Source organism: Pithys albifrons, chromosome 2 (assembly GCF_047495875.1).
Source record: "Pithys albifrons albifrons isolate INPA30051 chromosome 2, PitAlb_v1, whole genome shotgun sequence".
Classification (NCBI taxonomy): domain Eukaryota; kingdom Metazoa; phylum Chordata; class Aves; order Passeriformes; family Thamnophilidae; genus Pithys; species Pithys albifrons.
This window is the reverse complement of record NC_092459.1, coordinates 94,694,297-94,715,628: the sequence shown is the minus strand read 5'-3', so window position 1 is coordinate 94,715,628 and position 21,332 is coordinate 94,694,297. Positions and strand designations below refer to the sequence as shown.

The following is a 21,332-nucleotide window of genomic DNA, read 5'->3' as shown; positions in this document are numbered from 1 at the left end:
AAAGAAATCACAAAGCTTTTTTGATTTTTCTCACACATCATGTACATCCTGCAAGGTAAAGAGACATGAGGAGTCATGCAAGTGCAACCAGATCTGCCATTTGTAGCATCTCAGGGAAAGTTGATGGTTAAAGATACCAGGTGGAGGTTGGAACCTACCACCTGGCATACAGCTGCAAAACATATGTTCCATTCCATCTCCCTGAGACAGAGGTTACCAGGGCTGTTTATATCCCCCAGAATTTGTGGCATGACTGAAAACTTGGGTCACCACTAACTCCGTACTTTCTCTCCTTTCTCCTCAGGTTTCCCAAAAGCTAAACATGCCACTCAGCTAAATTTGCTCTGGGTCCTTCCTCCAGTACATCTTTGGCCACCTCAGCGTCTTATGCTACGTAGGAGGGGATGTGGTTTATTCATACAATCTGAGCAGCTGCAACAGAGTTCAGCACATACACTGATATTAAGGCCAACTTTTGTGGAGCTGAAGGGCTTCATGGTGCACAGCTACAAAGCTCCTCCCCAAAAGCCATGCTGTCTTTCCAAGCCCCTCCGGACCAGGACTGCAGGCAGAAATGCAACCTCTCTGTCAAATTCCCCTTTCAAGGTTGGCTGCTGAGGGATCAATAATGTTTACCAGCTCAAAAACCACCCTCCTTCCTCCCACACCTTAGTACCACCAGTCCTGTGTGAGCACCTTAAAAAGTTGGCATTTCTGTGCAAAGCAACTTCATTTCCAGTGCCCGCTGCCCCCTGCCCCAGCACTGATTGCAGGAGACTTGGGCACAGCTCACACAGCAAAACAGCACCAGGGAAAAGATGCTGCTTCTGCCCCTTGTTTGGTGCCGGGTATGCCAAGGCAGAGTAGGAATGACGTTTTCCTTTCCTGGAGCACCAGGCCACCTACTCCATGACTTAGCTCAGGCACTGCAGGTCTGAGGAGAGGACAAAGTGGGTCTGTACAGCTGTGGGCTCCCTGCCAGGCTCACTCTGCCCACAGTTGCTGCAATGCCAGCTTTGTCTGGCCCAGGGAGAAGCAACCCTGTGCCTCCTTCCCAAGCTTCAACCCCACTCCCATATGACCTCCAACCCTGCAGGCCCTGCTGATGCAGAGACCAGGGGCACAGGATGTCCCACAGAGCCCCCAGAGCCCACGTGGGGCTGGCCACTCTTGGCAGTGCCCTGCCTAGGTGAGAGCTGCAGGATGGGAGCATGCCTACAGATTTCTGCAGCACTGCAAGTAGCAAAAAGGATTCAAATGCTCAGCCCAGGTATCATTTGACTGTGAAGCTAAGCCTAAACCAGAGCAATGTCCCCTGCAGAAACAGGGATTTTGAGCAGTCTAAATAGTTAATATTCCTCTTTCTGCAAAACCCGTGTTTTCATCCAATGCAAGAACTCCATAGAGAAAAATAATTAAGTCAAAACTCTGCAAAAATTTGGATGCTGGCTGACTTCTTACCCAGAGCACCTCCGACGTAACTGCAATACTGAGAGCCTTCCCATCACACAGGCAGCAGGACACACGTGTAAGGCTGCCTGGTATCACATGTTTAGTATACCCAATGACATGATTATTAATCATTAAGTTAATTCCATTAATACTCTTAAGACTGTTACACACCTGTTCCCTAGCACCACCTGGAGGCAAACTTCATCCTTTTCCCAATTTAGTGGAAATGGTGCCTGCAGATCCAGGATAGCAAGTGGCTCTAACTCCTCCAAACACTCAGCAAAAATTCAGGTGTCTGCTGCTCTGAATACATGTCGTAATAGAGACAAATAATGCAAGTTTGGTTCTTTGCTGCAGGCCAAGAATTGTTTAAGAATATATGTTTAAACTTAACAAACTAATGCTGCTCAAAAAGCAGAACACAGCTGTTCTGATAAAGACAGCAAAAAACCTTCCTGATAATGTGGTTTTATGAAACTGAGGAAAACAATGGAGAAAAACAAAGCTTCAATACATGTCACGTACATTGCAAGCTTTTTCTTCTTATTTTAGTCTTCCCCTGTTTGAGAGCTGATCCCTTCACTACTCACATCCTCTTCAAAAAAGGAAAACAACCCAAATTCTTGTCTTGCAGTCCTCCACCCCAGAAGGCAGACATCAAGATGATTTCAGAACAGGGTATTATAAAACCATTTTTCAAAGGGGCAACAAGTGAGAAGCTCTAACTAAGAAAGGAAGGACTCAAAAAAACCCCAACAAAAATCACATAGGCACATGAGACATTAAACACACATATCTTAAAGCCAAATGCTTTCACCATCAGCGGCTGATATATGATTTTGTACCTGAGGTGGTCATGGACCAAGTCAGTACTTGTGTATTTTCTTGGCTGAGCTGGTAAAACTCTCCATAGAGACTAAAACTCTACTTCCTTAGTAGCTCTCAGCACAACTGGTTATCATGCAAAACTCACTTTGTTCAACTGCTGGTTAACAGTCGGCAAAATTTTAATCAGTATTTCACAGGCCCACATGCACAAAGGTGGTGCAAGGAAGCACAAGATTCAGCTTTTAGGACACTGGTCATTGTAGCAGATTCCACAGCAGACAAAGCATTTGTTCAGAGACATGAGAGATACAAATGAACAACCTGTCTTTATCATATTCAAGATATTAGTATGGTGCATACTAAATGTCTTTGAGAAATTCCCTATTTTCATCCTATACAGCTATGTAACACTGCTCACTTCTTGAACTTTCCAAGAGCAAAACTCCACTTTAACACAAGATGCATGTTGGTTTTATTAATTACAATATAAATAATACTTTCTGCAATAACATGTTTCAGTTTCTGAATTTATATCCGAAGAAAGCTCCGAAGTTTGGGGAATACTTTTAGTGCATTCTGTGTAGTCACTTCTATAACTTCTTCAACTGGAATTCCTTTAATTTTGGCAACATATTCCGCAGCAATGTAAATATTTTTGGGTTCATTCCTCACCTGGAAAAAAAGAAAACCAACCAAGTTACAGACCCCTGTAGATCCCAGGTATTTCAGATTCAGCACTTCCTGACACAACTTCAGTCACATTGAGGCATGTGTGCCAGAAAAATCACATGTATCTGTTCTTCTTGGTTACATTCCCTTGGTAACCTCTGCCATCTCTTGTATCCGTGTTTACAGTGTCACTCTCCTATGCCAGTAACTGACCTCCATAAGGTGTGGGTTTGGATATACATACATAGAAGTCCCTCCTCCCCCATCATTTACCTGTTTTTCAGGTCCCAGAGCAGGAGAGTCAGTTTCCAAGCACATACTTTCCAGAGGTAGCTGTTTCACAAGCTTCTGCTTCTTGAAAAAAATAAGACAGCCATTAAATGCTTTATGCACTGAAATCTGTGGGAAAAAAATATGAAAGGACATCCCCTGCACTGAAAAGACTTTGGTGCCACTGCCAGTATTTTATCAACCATTTCTAACTGGAACCAAGAATACCAGGGGCTGCTCAAGAAATCCCTTCAAATTAGGACTCTCCTGTTTTCTAGATATCTGAAGTATTATCTCAACATTGAATCCATTGTTACTCATTAAATCAGGCAGTTATATTGCAGCAAACACACTACGCTTAGAGTTTCCAATGCAATTTTTCCATTTTCTGTGTATATAATATTTGTGTATCTTTTCCTCATGTCTAGTTTTACCTCAGTTTGCTTTCCTTCCTCCAAGTTCCCAACTGCATCCCCATCAACATCCATCCCTCATACCACCTCCACTTGAATCAAGCCTTTTTCTTCCTCACATTCCTTGAGCCTATCACAGCAATTGATGATGGAGCAGGATGGAAACAGACAGCTACCCCAAAATAAGAGGTTAGCGTAGTTTGTAGCAGCCCAGAATAGAAATACAAGAGCAGCCTCGCCTTATAAAGGGTTGAACCTGAGCAATCCCATCTTTAAGCAATTTAGTTGCTTCTTTGCTGGGCACAACTCATGATAATCAGAATTTTTCAAAAGTCTGCAACTTAGCCAATTGTGAATGGATTTCATTTAGAACACAAAGTTGGATATCTCTGAGATAGAAACTAGTTCTTTTCCACGCGTCATGGCCCCACTCTAGAATAGTACAGTAACAGATGCTTCCAAAGAAGAGGTCACGAGAAACCAAACTGAGCAGAAAAAATCCCCTTGTTTCCCAGGAACAGCTGAGCTCTTTTGAGTCAAAATTTCCCCTCTGAAGTCTAGCTAAAGCAAAAGTCTCAGGCAGAAATTTAGCCAAAGGAAAAATGTGCAATGCAATAAGCAACTGAAACTTCTACTGAAAAGTGTCAGATTACAGTAACTGTTCACAGGTACTGCTGGTCCCAACAGCCATCACGATAAGCTGTCAGCTACTACCTGCAATTCCCAAGTACCAAGAAAGAGCAGACCCCAGCTGAAACCAGGACAAAATGTTACCTGTTCACTCCTTATAATGGAAGGAGGAATGGAGAAGTAGTATCCAGCTTTGACCCCTTCCATTGCTACAGATGGCTTCCCATCAAATGCATGAAGCAACACCTTTGTAGCACCTTGGAAAAAACAAAGCAAACCAAATGCTTAGCAGGGTTACAGTAGGGCTGCCATGTCAGCTTGCAATTGGACCTTGGTCCCATAACAAACAAATACAGAATCTCTGCACTATTGCTCCCAGGTTTCACACACACAAATTGAAGCGAGAACATGGCACACCTGCAGAAATTCTGTTGACAAAAGCCAAGACAGAGAAACTGCATTGAAAGCATACCTTGTTCCTTCAAGAGATTAATAGTTGGTCGTCCAGCTGAGCGGGAATGAACATTTCTGCAGAACGAGGAAAGGCCTAGCATCAGAAAATTTGGCAATTTTTTTTTCAAATATGAGCAAACTAAAAGCAGGTTGGGATGAAAGTAATTCATCTGTATTACACCTCTTAGCAGGAAAACAACCTAGACATGTATGCATGAAACATTGTAGCTGATGAAGATATAGGAACAATATAGCAAGCACAGGACACAGAAGGTGACCATATTGAAATGTACACACAGGGAAAATTCTGTAATTCAGTCTCTGGCTGGAGACCGACTGGACAGTAATGCCCATTTAATCCAACTGAAAAAAGGTCTGTGGGCCCTTAGTAACTATAAATCCTGGGAAATATTTCCCCGTGTTACTGAGACCTGGCAATTTCTCCTACTGGCAGAAACAAAACCTACAAAGGCAAATCCAGTCTTCTTGCTAACTCAATCTGCTTGATCAAAACCTGTCTTTGTTCTTCCTTCTGTTCATCGGTGCTGGCAAATCTGGGAGTGAAATCCAGTCCAACCTACAGTACAAGAAGAGAAAGGAAAAACTTTTACAGATGTAACACTAAACAAAAGCACAATTGGATATATAAAGGCAAAAAATGCTTCAAAATTGCAAAACATTTCAAAATATGTATACTAGAGACTGTAATTAAAAAGAGCTCAACTGTAGCTTAACTCAGAAAAGAATCCATTCTTAACCATAAGCTCTTCAACTATGAAATCATTTGTGGGCAGATTGTTACTAACAAGGGTATTTAACACTTTAATCTGTAACTTGTTTTCTGAGGGGTTATATTCTATTGAATATTATTTCAGATTAAGTTTCAAATCTAGATCTCCAGTACAAGTAAATTTTCTGACCTGAACCCATAGCTTTAGTCCAAACTCTAGCAAAAATTACCCATTACTTCTATTTTTTTTGATCTAAGCACATTCAGGCAAAATTTAGTCTGTCAAAGCAGCCCCTCCCATTCATTTACACCAACCAAAGTCTTTTACATACAGAACAATATGACAAATTCAGCTATAAAGCTCTGCCAATTACTGCTTTTTCTGCAGCCAGTGCAGAACCAGACATAAGTCCCTCCAGTGTCAACACACAAAGGCAGTCTACCCTAAAGCTTTCAAGACTCAGTTCCCTTATAAATAAATGTTCAACAGGAGATAACACGTGGATACAGACAGAAGAGGGATCAAAAAAAAAAACTGTACAAGTCACTGAGGTGTACTGAAATCACAGCTCAGCCTAACTTTGTCAGGAAAGAAGGCAGGAAGACTCTTCCTTCAGGTGTAAGGAGATACAACATAATTATACTACTCCACCAGCATAAATTCCAACTATTTTCTGATAATGATAATGAAGGCAAAGAGAGAATCAGGTAAATCTATGAAGGAAAGCACATTAAGAGAATTAAAAATCAGACTTAGTGCTTCTTCAGACTGCTAGCAATACTTATTACATACACAAAACCAAGCATTCCCTGTGTTTCAGTAATTCTGGTGACAGCTGCTGTTGAAGAGATTTAAACAAGTTGTGGAATTCTACTCACTTCTCCAATCCCCACCAATTTGTCTTTGTAGAGTTCTATAAGTGGCAATGCAGCATCCAGGTCCTGCAAGAACAAGTTAAAGATGCCCTTACTAGCGGGAAGGGCTATGGACTCAGCATTTTGAGCAGACTGGAGCTTCCTTCATTGTTCTTAAATTCTGTACTTTAGAACTTGCTATTACTGTGAGTTCTGTGGTCAGATTTTAGAAACCAGCAGGATTTACCTTCTCTACTTAATAACCTTTTCATTATAAAATCCTTATTTTTAAAAACTCCTCATTTTTAGCTATCTTTTCACACTAACTGAAGAGGTAATTAAAACAAGGCCCATATTGCCTGATAATACTAAATATCTGCAAACAGCTCCCTGAGTTTTTTAGGCTAAGGTAGAGAACAGCAGACTGCCAGTTCCCACGTTAACAAAGGGACATCTGCAAATGCTGTTTGCTGCAAGCAAAGCACTCACTGGGGATTTTTTAAACCGAAGGGCCAGATGACTCCAGTGAGCAATTCTGCTTTAGGACTAACACAGACAAATGGATGTGTGAGAGATCCTGAGATTTGGTCCATTGGGTCTCCTGCATCACAGGAAGCAGAAAGAATCACTGGGCAGAACTGAAGGTAAATCAGGCAGACAGGAGCATCCTGTCGGCTGTCCTGGAAAGTTCCAGCAGTACCTTTTAGCTCATGTTTTACCTTCAAAGTAACACTGCGCTGCTCCTCTGGAGAAACCTCTTGAACGGGGTGAACTCCCAGACATGGCAAGACAAACCCTGGGAATCTACACACGGAACAGGGATCCGTAGTGTTGAGAGACCACAAAGTTTAAAGCCAAGAGACCACAAAGAAGCCAGGTTTAAAGCCGAGAAGAGCTGCCCTGGCCGAGGCGGTCCCAGTCCCCTCCCGTCGGGACCTCGCACCTCTCCGACAGCTCCACGACGCTCCGGAACTCGCCCGCCTGCTCCGCCACGACCACAAGCGCCGCCACTGCCGCCTGTGGCACACAGAGAGCCCCGGCCCGCTGAGACCCGCGGGGCCGCAGGGAGTGGGCCGGGGGGGAAGCGGGCCGGGGGTGCCCGGGGGGGAAACGGGCCGGGGGTGCCCGGGGGGGAAGCGGGCCGGGGGTGCCCGGGGGGGAAGCGGGCCGGGGGTGCCCAGGGGGCCACCTCACCTGCTCCGCCGCCCGCACCACGGACGCCACATCCTGCAAGAGACACGCAGCGCCTCAACCCCGGCCCGGCCCGGCCCCGCCGCCCTGCCCGCCGCGCCTCACCGGGTGGAAGCAGCGCGCTGCCAGGTGGCAGTGGCAGTCCACGGGCCCCGCCATGCCGCGCCCGGCCGGCAGTGACAGCGGCAGCGCCGCCGCCCCGGCGGGTTCCGCTTCCGGGACGGCATTTTGCCCGCGGCCCGGGCGGGAAATGGCGGCGCCGGAGCCGAGGCCGGGCCCGGGTGCGGGGAAGGAGGAGGCGAAGGCGCGGCGGGACTCGCGAGTGCGGTGCCGCTCGCGGCACAAACTGGGCGCCGTCATGGAGCTGTGCGCGCCCTTCGTGCGCGTCGCACTGCAGGGAGTGCCCGGCGCGGCCGCCGCAGAGAGGGACGCGCTCTGGGTGAGCGGCGGCGGCAGCGCGGCCTAGGCCTGAGCGGGGAAGGCTGCGCGGCCCCTGGTGGGCCCGGGGCAGGGCGGTAGGGCGGGAGCGGCCCTTCCCGCCTCCCCGGGGGGTGCATGGATGGATTGCCAGCCTCTCCCGTGTCTTGCAGAAGTTCGAGACCGCCCTGCGGAAGAACGTGACCATCAACGGGCAGCGCTGGGAGGAGGCGTCGGATGAACCGATGTCGCCGAGCGGTACGCGTTGGTTTGCACCGAGTTGCTGCTGGGCGGGTCTGTTTTGGTTCGGTTTGGTTTGGGTCGATTGGTTTGGTTGCTCCAGAGACGAACAACGAGGCTGGTGAAGGGACTGGAGCACAAGTCCTATGGGGAGAGGCTGAGGGAGCTGGGGTTGTTTAACCTGGAGAAGAGGAGGCTCAGAGGTGACCTCAGCACTGTCTAGAACTACCTGAAGGGACGTTCTAGCCAGGTGGGGGCTGGTCTCTTCTCCCAGACACTCATCAATAGGACGAGGGGGCACGGGCTCAAGCTTTGCCAGGGGAAATTTAAGTTGGAGATCAGAAAAAAATTCTTTGCAGAGAGAGTAATCAGGCATTGGAATGGGCTGCCCAGAGAGGTGGTGGATTCCCTGTCCCTGGAGGTTTTTAAACTGAGCTTGGACATGGCACTGAGTGCCATGATCTGGTAAATGGACTGGAGTTGGCCCAAGGGTTGGACTTGATGATCTTGCAGGTCTTTTCCAACCCAGTTGATTCTATGATTCTATGATTTGGTTTGATTTTGCCTGGAGGCAAGGGTCAGATTGAATTCTGAGTTGATGTAAGCTAGTAAAAATTCGCTGTTGGGGTAACTGGGTGTTGGAAAAGGCTGCCCAGAGTAGTGTGTAGTCTCCAGCATTGAAGGCTTCCAAAAACCAACTGGACAGGAGTGTTCTGAGCAACATAGTTTGAACTGGGTGTTGACCCTACTGTGAGCAAGAGGTCCAAGTCACCTCCTGAGAGTCCTTCCAGCCTGGGGGCATTGTCCAATGTACCTTCCTTTTAGGAGACCCTAAGAAATTGTCTGTTGTTGCTATTTAATACACAAATGAAGTAAATGTTGAATATTATTGCTGTATAATAATATATAAACATAGAGTGTGCTTGTAATTACTGCCTTTTAAATAATAGTAGTGATGATACTTGGTAGTCTGATGTTCAAAGAAAATTTCAGTCCTGTTCATTTGCTCACCTGTGTTGGTATGAGATGTTCTTTACCTGCAACTTGATGCTTTTTACAGTTACACAAAGCCAAAAATTCAAATACATTGAACTAAGTATAGGGAAAGAGCTCCTTGAATGGAATTTTGGTCAGAAAACTGAGCAACCTGATCTAATTGAAGATGCTTATTTTAGGGAGCTTGGACTAGATCACCATTAAAGATCTAGATCCAACCCAGACTGTTCTCTGATTCTACGAAGCTGCTGCAGTTTTAGTTCTAGAATGATAAAACTTCAGCTCCTTTAACTACAAGGTCAACAATGCACTGGTCTTGTGTTGCAAAATGCTGAACTGAAGTGCTGTCATCTGCCTGTAGCTGGCATGAAGAAGCTCTAAGGACTATATTGTGCTTTTTAACTTGACAAAAATTTATTCATGTGCCTATCTCTGACCCAGTTTGAATCACCAAGAGATCTGACATTTTGTGCCTTCCATATTTATGTTGACCACTGGCTCAAGTCTTTCCTGTTTATACTTAAATGATTTCATGGTGATCCTAAAATAAACAACCAAAACAAACCCATAAACTCTTAAAACCTTGAATTGCCTTTCTGAGGTTTGCAGCCACCTGATTCTGCACAGTGACCCAGAGAGGGTGCTCAAAATCCATTCTTTACCACTAGATTGAAAACATTGATTGGCTTGCAAGTTGTACTCATTTGTGGGAACAGTGAATTTAAATGCTAAGGCATTTGCAAAATAAAATTAAGAAGATTAAAAAAACAAATTTTTCAGATTTCCACTGAGGGAGAAGAACTATAGGAGTGTGCACGTGAAAGAATACAGAAATATGCACAACCTTTCAGTTACATGTGGCTGGAATATAAGATTGAGCAGTTCATTCTGCTTTCTTCTGTTTTTGCAGTTTGTAATGATAATGTGTGATGGCAGTGAAGTGCAGGCATTTACTTATCTAAATTTTGAGACCAGTTTTAAAATAGTAACTTAAGCTTTAAAAATTGTTAAAAAATTTAATTTTCAGTCTCGAAGAAGCCAAGTCCCTTTAGGAGAGTATTGTATTGTATATTGTATGGCCAGACTTCGCGAACGCAGATTTGGGAAGGGCTCTCCCCACGTGGGTGTGCCCTTCCAGCCTGCACAGTGGGTGTTTTAGGTGAGGCACAGCGTGCACAGAACTGGCCCCACCGTTTAACTCCTGAGGTCCATTTGCCACGGCCGAGCGAGTTTGGACAGTGACAGGGAAGTCCTCGGGACTGTCACAGCACCCGGTACTAACCGGGGCTGACCCTGCTGAGCATACGAGATGTGACGGGATGGGATGGCAGGGAGGCATTGAACTGACAGGGGACAGTCCCACTGAGACTCAAACTCAGGACCTTGGGATTCAGAGTCCAGGGTGCTCTCCTTTACACTGTGGGACCACCACTTTAGGAGAGTAGCAGTAGTAAAAACACTAGTTCACAGGTGAAAATATGTCCTAGGTATTTAGTCTGACCTGACATTGGAAAAAAGAGCTATGAAAGTTAACTCCTATCACATATTCTCTTGGGCCTCAGGTGTTGAAAGCAGGCATGTTTATTTTTTTGCAAACTTGTTATGAGTAGTAATTGCAGATATTGTCAGGATGCAGAATATTTCCAGAGTGTTTCATTAAAGTGGCATTGCATTTTGTCGTGTTAAACTGCATGTTTGTGCTCTGTGGTGTAAAATCAGTCAGACTTCAAATTACTGCTTGTACAGTTGGAGTTTGCTTAATGCTTATAAATTACATGGATAAACCATTTTTCTTGCTGCATCTTGCACTGCTTTTATTCATTTGAAAAACACATTATGTCAAAAGACAGCTATTTTTAAGGCTTTCTTCATAGATTCACACTTCATAGAGAAATAAATTTTTTATTTTTTCCCCAGTTGTTTCCCTGCCTCCATCCCCTCAGCTCATTTACTTCAAAATCACCATCCAACATCGTTATGCTCCAATTAACAGTCTCTTTGTTAATGCATAATTTCTCTATTTCAGATATATTTTCCCTATATCTTTGTCTTAAAGTAAAAAAAAATTGTAGGAGAATTCGTGCAGTGACTTTGTGTGTGTGTCAGTTTCAGATTCCAGCCTTAAAATTCTCGAAGACCAGTTTGATGAAGTAATAGTAGAGACAGCAAAAAAGCGTAAACAGTGGCCTAAAAAGATACTGGTGCATGCTATCCAAACCATGAAAGCTGAGCAAGAGATGCTGGTGAGTAGCCTCAGATTTTCAGAAAAACTTCACATATAGTACCTGCTGACCATGTGTAACTTGAAGAAACAAATCATCCAATATTGACCTTTAAGCTCCTTCCCATGGTTGCTTTTGATTCTTTGTCATATAATTAATTTTTTTTGCATTTATTGCTTCTTCAGTAAAATGAGGGTGGGTACCAAGCATTGTGACTATGAGTGAATTGGGTCTGTGGCAATGTGCACCTATTTATCTTGTCACACATTCCTGAAGTCCTTGCCCAAAGGCTGTTTGAAGTACTAAACGTTACACTACATACAGAGAGACATTATCATGCTGAGCGGAGCTGTTAAAAAGAATGCCTGTGACTTCCTAAGCACTTCCTTTAGCTAGTAACCACATTGAGTAGGTACTTCCAGGAAGGAAAGAAAGAATGATAGAATCATAGAATCAGTTGGGTTGGAAAAGACCTTCGAGATCATCAAGTCCAACCCTTGGGCCAACTCCAGTCCATTTACCAGATCATGGCACTCAGTGCCACATCCAAGCTCAGTTTAAAAACCTCCAGGGATGGGGAATCCACCACCTCTCTGGGCAGCCCATTCCAATGCCTGATTACTCTCTCTGGAAAGAATTTTTTTCTGATCTCCAACTTAAATTTCCCCTGGCAGAGCTTGAGCCTGTGCCCCCTTGTCCTGTTGCTGAGTGCCTGGGAGAAGAGACCAGCCCCCACCTGGCTAGAACTTCCCTTCAGGTAGTTCTAGACAGTGCTGAGGTCAGCTCTGAGCCTCCTCTTCTCCAGGTTAAACACCCCCAGCTCCCTCAGCCTCTCCCCATAGGACTTGTGCTCCAGTCCCTTCACCAGCCTTGTTGCTCTTCTCTGGACCTGCTCCAGCACCTCAATGAAGAAAAAAGGCATTGTGGAATTACAAATAGTGCAGTGATTTCTGTGGGTTTTTTGTCATTGAGCGTAATTACTGCCATTAAACAGCCCCCTCATGTCCTTGGTTGCTTGATTCCTTCCCTGCAGTTACCTTAGGTCTACCATTTGCTTACCTCCTGGTGAATTAGGATTCCTTTGGCAAAAAAAATGAGGGAAACACTGGCACAAGTTGCACAATGAAACTGTGGCGTCTTCTTCCTTGGAGAGATTCAGGCTCTGAGCAACTTGCTCTAGTTGGCCCTACTTTCAGTAGGGTGTTTAGAGACCCTTTCCACCTTCAGTTATTCTATACTAAAGAAGACAGGGATGTTTTTAGAAAGTTGTTAAAAACCTACATTGCATTTCTGAGGACTAAAATTGACAAACATGATCTCTCTATGTTAGCCAGGCACAGATGATTTACAGTAAGGAAAAGTACATATTTGTCTTAAACCTGATACATTTTCCAACATATATTGCCTTTTATGATCTTTCTGTTTTGTCATTATATCACATACATAAAACAAACAAACAAAATCAGTTAAAATAAAATAAGCTATTGCAGAATGCCAAGATTTAACAAGGCCTTTTAACCTTTCTGCAAAAGGAAAGGTATGTGCTACCTGAGTCTCACAGTGGATTAGTTATTTAGAATGCCTCTCATGCAACCCTTTTTACTCTTGCTGATCTCTTCAGTTTAACCACCCCACAACTAGATTATTTTAATTAAAAATGGCTGTAAGATATAGAAAATTTAGTTTATGTCTGCAAGTATATCCAGAAATAGAGACAGTTTAGTCTGTCTTGGTAAATGAAGTGTCTTTTTTTCCTCTCTCAGCTCCTTCTGTGAAGGTACTAGTGATTTCTCCACTTTTGGCTGAGGATGTTTTGTGTTTTCTTGGCCCTACCTAACCCTGTGATGCATGTTTTCTGAGGCATAAAGAGCAACTATGAGGACGTGGTTTATCTGGAGAGAACCACTAATTTATTGTGGTGCTCTCCCTGTAACTGCCAGAGAAAGAGATCATCCTGTGGCTTTTTAGTCAGTGTTTGAGGCTAATGCAAGCAGTGTTTGTTCTTCTGCTAAGAAGATGTGTGAACTGTGAAAAAATTCTCTGGCAAAACTGCAGGGTGGAATAATTGGCTTTCCTCCTACTTGCTTTTGGCTGAAGAAGGTTGAGGGACAGTTCCTGAACTGAGGAATACTAAATTGCAGATAATATAACTTGTGTTTCCGTATCTTTGCTTTGTTTTCTTCTTCCCTATTAGTTAGTTCTAATTTCACCTTTAATATAGCTAAATATTGGTGGTATACATTTATTATTAGTTTACTTCATGCCTCAGTAAACTACTGTCAAGTCACAAGACTCACAGTTTCTGAAGCACAGTGTTCTTACTTTTGCATAAGTAATTGCAGGGCCAGAATGAAGTCATTTAAGTAGTTTTCTTTTTCTTAGCTTTTTGTCTTAATGTCCCCTTTGTTGGAGTTTGTGTCTCTGTGAAAGCACACTGGTTTTGTGAATGGCTCCTTAGAATCCAGAGCAGCTCTTGTTCCTCAGTCGTGCAGCAGGTGGCAATGCTTCTTCTCAAATGCTTGAATTTCAGTTCTCATGTTTTAATAATTAGAATTCTGAGAACTAAAGCAGAGTCTGGAGATGTGTTTACATTGAATGTAGCTGTGTTAACTAGAGTGCTATTCTCAGTAACTGAACCTCTAATATACTCTTGATCTAAATAATTCTACTGCTGTCTCCATTGTTCTGACTGCTGTGTTTATATTAGGTATCCATTAAGCCAAGTGGGTGTTTCAGAATTTCTCTTTTTTTTTTTGCATATGCAGAAGCTCTACAAGCCTGTGGTAACACCTGAAGAGATAAAATCTCAACCTTCTCAAGGTAAAGATTTCATGGAGAGCACAGCTGTGCTGAGGAAACACTGCCTACTTACTGGCTAGCTGTAAATGTTTAAGATGTTTCCTTTCTTTGAACTTGCTTAAGTTTATTGACTGTTTAAATAATTAACTAAAATAGCTATAAGTTTGTCACAAATGAATGTATTGTTGCCTCAGTTTTATTGTGTCCATTTCTCTTGTTCTAAGTGCTGTCTGCAGTTGGACACTGTACTTAAAGGCAAAAGCTGGCCACTCTCTGTGTGTATTGTAGAAATTGTCACACAGTTACCACTTCTTTCCTTCACCATTGGTGGAGGCCAGATGGGGAACTAGGTGGGTCACTGTCATTATATTTTGGCCATTCTTGTGTTCCTTTTACATGAATACTAGAAATACTTCAATCTCTCTTCCCAGTCAGTCAGTTCTCAGGGAATTGAAAGCTGTTGTGTAGTGATGGCAGTGTTGACTCTCCTAACTTGCAAAGTAGGACACAGATTTATCCTCCCCGTGTCACTTATAAGGCTTGATGACTGCACAGAACTGCAAACAACATGAGAATTTTGCTGCATGCGTTTGAAAGATTTTGTACAAACTCATTGGAACCAGGTGGTGGATTTCGTGGTGGGCGATTGGGATGTGCTTTCTCGAGGCTGGCCTTAAGAATGAAAAGTTCTGTCCTGCCTGTTCTTAAGGATGGAAAAATGACAGAATTTACCAATGCGGTTCTAAGTTGAAAAAACTTGGTTACAGAACCCTCACTGTGGATTACTGTGCAAGATGTAAAGCTGGTGTAATGAGCAGTGGTGCTAAAAGGTTGAGAAGCTGAGCTTAATCTTCCAGTTCTCACCCTGCTGATCTGACTTCATTCTAAGCATCGTTTCTTCTTTGTGTATGCCAGCCTGTGCAACAGAGTAGCTAGTAGGAGCAAGAGAGCGTGTCACTTCCTATCTGGGTTCCTTTTGGTTTCTGGTGTCCAGATCTGTGCTTTTCTGACGTGAATCAACTACTTCTTGAAAGCTAGTGACAGTTTGCACTATGGTATTGTCTTTTTAGGTTTGGTAGCAGCAAAGTTGTAGCAAAGATAGCGTAGAGTTTGTGCTGAGTTTTAGTATTAGTTAGTCTTTGGGAAGTTTATATATCCCAGTTTAGCAAGTACAGTGGCCAGAAACCAAAAATGTTTAGATTACTCAATACCTTTCATTTCCTTTTTTCGTTTCCTTATGTTTTGGAAAGCCTTGAACACTGAGGAATATAATGCCATCTATGTCAAGCTGAACTTCTGCAGGCAAACTTCATGTAACTGTGTGCCAGTCTTTTTGTATAATAATCTAAATAATTATTTCTACTTAACTTCTTTCTTGCCATTTCATAGGGTCACCAGTCTTCCCATCCCAACACTCTACTGTAAGAATGCTTCATTATGGATATATCCTCCTTTTAGGCAATGACTGTCCATAGGCCTCTATGGTGTGTTTTTAGAGGCTGCTGTTGGACTGTTTTATTCTTCTAAACCCTGAATGATGGTACATTTTAGTATTCATGTTCATATATGGATCATGTATTCCTTAACCATGTCTGATTAGCACACTGGACATGTTGGCAGTTTAACAAACACTATCCCTTGCTGCTTACCACCTTTCAGAGGGAACCACCATAGCCCTGTGCTTGAATACAGTGACTGACTTAAATTGTCTCCAGCAGCAGCAGAGAGACTGACTTGAGAGCAGAATGCTGTGTTTAACCATGACAGGATTAGGGGAGTGTGCATCATCTCAGTGTGTCCCACTACAGGCACTGAAACCCCACAGAAAACTAATAGTTGGGGAGATGAGGCTGGTTCCCAGAGACATGCTAGTCTGTTCATTTTAAGTTCTGTGGATAGTGAGGAACATGCAAAACAGTTCTACAATAGCTGTTGAGTTTAACTCTTGAATAAAGAATTACTGCGTTGGTGATCTTGTCTCATTGCTACTGCAATCAAACAAATGCCATATTCCTCCCAGTGTTCTGGACCTGCTGCCTGCTTCGGTGCTCCTGAAAGCTTCTTTATATTTCTTTCCTAATTAGCACAGCAAAATTAATGCATTTTATGCTGTTCATGCTTATTTCCTTTTGGTCTTAATGCTTGGTAAGTTAAGCCAGAAAGAAAAAAGTGGCCTCTACTATAAAAGCCAGCTTGCTGGAGACATAAGATGATTTGTTTCCCCTTCTTAAAATGAATTTCCTTTTTCTCATTTTCTCCACAGTTGTGTTTATTCTCCTTGTTTTGTGTGGTTTTTATCAAATGTAATGTGAGCTTGAAAGTTTTGAAAACAAATCTTTTTGTCTAATTATTTATTTCTTTACAACTGCTCTCTTCCTTTATGTCAAATACTGGCTTTGTGTCTCATGTTTTGCATAAGCTGTAGGTTTTCTAGGATAGAACTCTGTGGCTTGCTGTAGTTGACACTCCGATACACTACTGCATTTTGAGTGATAATAATACTGGTGAGATAAACCACACCAGTTGTCATCCTCAATGCTATAATTGAGTCAATGTGCTGCAGGTTTAAGTTTTATACAGGGACTGTACTGCTTTTCTATCTGATTGCTGACAGCAGGTAGTGGAGAGAGGGAGTTACGTTTCAGAAGGTGATTTGACCTTTATGTTTTTCTGTAGATGATTACGTCACAGATCTGAAGCAGGTGGCAGAAATGGTATCCAAACAGGTCAGCGGAGCAATGAAGGTGAGATCCCTGTGCAGTTCAATAGGATATGTTTTTATTTTCTTGATCTAATGTCACAAAACAGGCCTTCTAACTCATCTTCGTAGTAGTTTTTTTAAAGTCTCTGTGTGTCCGTCTGAAGCAGGTACAACTGCTGAAATTGTCTGTAAAGTATTCCCTGGCACAGGATAGTAAGGAATATTATTACCCTGTGGCTATAGGAAATACTTTTTACAGAGATTTTGGAACCTGCAGCATCTGAAAAATAAAACATCTTTTGAAGACCTGTATGACATCATATAGAGTGTGACATTTATTACTTCAGTACCTGCTTAGGCATCAGCCGTAGTGTTCCTGTGATACCTGCTCAGTGTAGAGATGTCATGATGGAACACTTAAACTTGGCATACTCTTTGCATGGCTTCTGAGCGCAGACTCTCATCACCCTTGGGGTGGTACCTCTGCATTCCCGACCTTCACCCACCATCCTAAGGATCATCTCTGCCGACACAGAAACTTGTGCCTATCGGAATGTAATTAACATACATCATTCATTGTAACTGTTACTTTTCCCATGTAACTTGAGATACTTGGATTTGTTTTTGCAGTCTGTTCCAGCACTCATAGAAAGAGCAGAAGGTTTTTCCCAAGTATTAACTTGGCAACCAGCCTTGGAACTGTGCAAGCTACGGCAAGAAATTTTTGCTGGTTGTGAGGCAAAGGAGGAAAGTCATGTCCAAAATTTTGCACCACCAGGAGAAGTCACACCAACAGACGCTGATAACAGTAAAAATTGTTATGTTTTGCTAAAAAGAAAAAAAGCTGTAAGTTCACCAGAAAGAAGGCGCTACCCACTTCGACAGAGGAAGATTACTCTCAGAGCGTGAATTTCTCATTCTGTGTTTTCAGATTGGAATCTCAGTTGTATTCTTGTTCCATGTGCTCCATCTTTTTTCTTAAAACTCCTCTCTGGTGCTATACATGGGAGCTTCATTAATTAGTCTTTGTTCCTTTTAAATATTTGTATTTTTACTGTCATGCTGTTGGTATATGAAAACCTGCACATACTGGTAGCATCCAATATCCACCAAGTGTATTTGCCATTTAACTCTCATTTTTTGCTCTTATACTGCGGCACTTCTCTTGAGTTCTTGCACTTCTTGGAGTTTCTGTGCATGCTTTATGTATGTGGGCAGTCTTTAGGAAACCACTGAATGCTCATTTACATTCAGCATGTCTCTAAAGACGTTGGAGGATGTCTGTTCTCCTAAAGCACATTCATTAATTACTGAGTCAAGTGGCTTTTATTTTAATAAATGAATTTGCACTGGAGCATGTTGAAAACACCAGATTCAATAGGATGTTAGAGTTTTTAGAAAATCCTTGCACAAATATGTCTTTGGTCCCTGCTAGTCTGCATTTCCTGAATATAGGTTAGTTGGGCTTATTTATAGTCATGCTTGTTTAAACTTTGATTTTTAGTAATTCTGTGTATTTATTTGCAGCGTGCTCTTCTGAATAGGAGTTCAACCATCGACATCTTAGGGTCCGATGTTTCATTTCATGTAATCTAATTATGCAGTCTGGGGGTTTCCTGAACAATATTTATGCACATTACAGGATCTTGACTGGGGTCGGGTATACATTTCTGGTGTTTGACTAAACTTTAAAGACCTGTACAAGTTACCAGTAAATGTGTTCCATTGAACTTTCGGGTTTTTTACCCATTAATACCTAGAGGATTGCACAGTAGTACTACATTGAGCATTGTGCCTAAACTATTCCTGTCTTTTTCTTGTGCTTGCAGTAAATACTTATGGCTAATATGTAACATTTCTTCCACAGTAAATGGAAGTACTGTGTACTGTGGTAAGAGGATAGGTCCAACCTAATGTTTAAGAGACAGAAAATTCTCAAGAGAACATGACAGAGTTTAGCATCATGTATTTTGTAAAGGTGAGCATCTCTGCTGAGACTTTGTGTATGTAATCGTATGTAAATATTTTCCTGTTGTTCTTGTATATACAAATGTGTGTTTTTATACAAAGTAAATAAAATCAATTGAGGAAGATAAAATTTTCAGATAATGTTGTCAGTTCTAATCCTGGAATAGATGGTGACTGAGCAGTGAGCATACTTCAGAAGGCATCTGAGTTAAATTTTGGCTTAAGTAACTGAAGTAGTTCCATTTACTGCCTTTGAACTCAACAACTGTTGTTAATCTCAGGGCTACAAAGCATCTAATGTAAAAGAGGACAGGATGTGAGAGGGACTGGAGTTGCAAAGCTGTGGAACGTGTGACTGAGACAGCTTTTCACACAGCAACTTGCTGGTTTAGCTGCTTTGAGATCCCATGTTCTGTGCAGCATTGAAAATCCCCACCGTGGCTTTCTTCACCGATGAACCACTGATACTCTGAGTGTTCCCAGACAAAGAGCCTTGTGAGATTTTGTATGGCTACTGTTATAGTACTTGAACATTTTCTCTGTTAAGTGGAAGATTCTCTGCTCTTTTCTGTAAATAATAGGTAAGTACAGAAAAGAGGTGCATCTCTTTGAGGGACCTCATAAAAATGGCTGACGCAGGGCAAATGCCTTAAAAAATGAGAAGAGAGCACTGTGGATTAAGACTTAAGTGAATTAATGGATTCGTGCTACAGTGCATGTTCATGTTGAGAGATTGCAGGATAGTTGGTCTGCACAGGAGTTGAAGTAAGTGGGAAGGGATGTCCCAAGCTAGGGCAGTAAGGCTTTGTTCATGACCCTTGCTTCAACTGCACCTGGGCGGAAAAAGAAAAATGCATCTGGAAATGCTGGCCAAATGAATACTGTAAAGAAAGATAAACCAATTGAGAGTCTTAAGTGCAGCATATAAACTGAATTTAAAAATCTGATGGCTGCTTTTGGCCAAGCAGCATTAGAAAGTGTCAGAGTACCTTCCTTTAAATGCAAGTTCTCTGATGAGCTAAACTCAACAGTTCAATGTTTAGGTGGTTTTCAATGGTTATTAAAAGTTTCTACAGCCAGTGATACATGTAACTAGCTGCCTGGGATCTGTTCTTCCTACTGGTGGAAATGCAGAAAACACCATTTTTCCCATTCCAGTTGCCTTTTTTGCTTCAGTTAACTTTTCGTAGGAATTGGCAGTGTTGTGCAAGACAAGAGTCTAATCAGGCCTCTACTGAAATGTCACAACATCCAAACTTCTTATTTTTAACTTGAGGCGAATCAGTATTGCATCAAGAAATGTCTGGTAGTTTTTCTTTATATAGCCTTTGCATTTTGTAAGGCAGCTCAGTGGTGATGGATACTTGGCAGCATTTGCAAACTGATTTTGAATTTCTCTGCCTTTTGGGGTGAGACAGCACATCTTGCTGATAGTTTATACTGCCACTGAGGTGCTTACTGCTTCTGAGGCTGGGCCATCTTCACCCGAGAAAAATTTGCAAACTGGAGCAGTATTCACACACACTTATATGTTGTGTGTAATTATGAACAAAGGGGTTGACAAATGATGCAGGGAGGCTCCTCTTCCATAAATCTTCATTTGGACACTAATGGCAGTCTGAGACCCAGTTCTGATACGTGCCATTCTCCGTAAGAGCTGTGCTGTGCTAAGCTGTGATCAGTGACTCTAGTCTGCATGTGTGTAGGCTGCTTCAGTGCAGACAAAAGTCACTGATCAACTGCCATTATAAAATGTAAACTCAGCTGACTAGACTGCTTTCTGGGCTTGTTTTCTCTCCTGCACAGAAACACTCTGCCTTTACTGCTACACTACCTGGAATTACTGTGTAGGCATTTCTACAGATGTACCAGAGATAGCTTTAATACTAAGTAGAAACTTGTTCCCACAAGCAAAATTTGACTTGTCATTTCCTTTGCCATTTGTTCTGAACAAAAACAGACTATTCAGGCTCAAGGGTACTGTCCCCTGACTTGTTCCGTACTTGGGGTGTCCTGGAAACCTTCCTCTGCAGCTGCTGGGAGTTATTCAATGAAGTAGGTATTTATTCCATTCCAATAAATTCTTGGTGAGCTGCTCGGGACATGATGCTGTCAGGTAGCCTGCTTATGCAGGTGCCATTTATGGCAGCATTGCTCCTGGAGCAGCCTAAGAGCTTCATGTGGGGTCAGTTCAAAATCCCTCTATGAAATGGGCTTTTTTTCCCACAGATGGCACCGAAGGGTTGTTGAGGTGTTTTGTGCACATAGTTTACAGGTTTTATTGCAAAGGCTATACCTGTTCCCTGAGCTTAGGAAAATACCGGCTTCTAGTCCTGTTAATTTCAACTGTGCTTAAGCTACAAAGGCACCAAGGGCTCATTTGCTTTTTTTTTGCCTTTTTTTTTTTTTTGAGCAGCTGTCCCAGCTAAGTCTCTTTATGCCTGCACTCCCTTTATTTAACTGCATGAGTGTAGTTAATGAAAAACTGGACTGTTTCA

General features: G+C 42.6%; 2 protein-coding genes across 5 annotated transcripts; one reads left to right on the top strand and one right to left on the bottom strand.

Annotated features, from left to right (window-relative positions):
- Positions 1 to 2,728: 2,728 nt before the first annotated feature.
- TATDN3 (TatD DNase domain containing 3) lies at positions 2,729 to 8,081 on the bottom strand. Of its 4 annotated transcripts, none has more exons than XM_071578333.1 (10): positions 7,597 to 8,081; positions 7,495 to 7,527; positions 7,244 to 7,317; positions 7,020 to 7,104; positions 6,325 to 6,387; positions 5,183 to 5,292; positions 4,735 to 4,790; positions 4,407 to 4,519; positions 3,223 to 3,297; positions 2,729 to 2,952 (listed from the first exon to the last, which is right to left on the bottom strand). In XM_071578333.1, the coding sequence occupies exons 1-10, from the start codon at positions 7,849 to 7,851 to the stop codon at positions 2,809 to 2,811; spliced, it is 1,008 nt and encodes a 335-aa protein (XP_071434434.1). In that variant the 5' UTR covers positions 7,852 to 8,081; the 3' UTR covers positions 2,729 to 2,808. The 4 variants fall into 4 exon arrangements, with proteins under 4 accessions (XP_071434434.1, XP_071434426.1, XP_071434417.1 ...); XM_071578325.1 differs by having other exon boundaries at positions 3,223 to 3,300; positions 7,597 to 8,080; XM_071578316.1 differs by having other exon boundaries at positions 3,223 to 3,303; positions 7,597 to 8,079.
- NSL1 (NSL1 component of MIS12 kinetochore complex) lies at positions 7,850 to 17,775 on the top strand. Its single transcript, XM_071581935.1, has 6 exons — positions 7,850 to 7,930; positions 8,082 to 8,166; positions 11,257 to 11,387; positions 14,132 to 14,186; positions 16,842 to 16,909; positions 17,497 to 17,775. The coding sequence occupies exons 1-6, from the start codon at positions 7,850 to 7,852 to the stop codon at positions 17,773 to 17,775; spliced, it is 699 nt and encodes a 232-aa protein (XP_071438036.1).
- Positions 17,776 to 21,332: the final 3,557 nt, after the last annotated feature.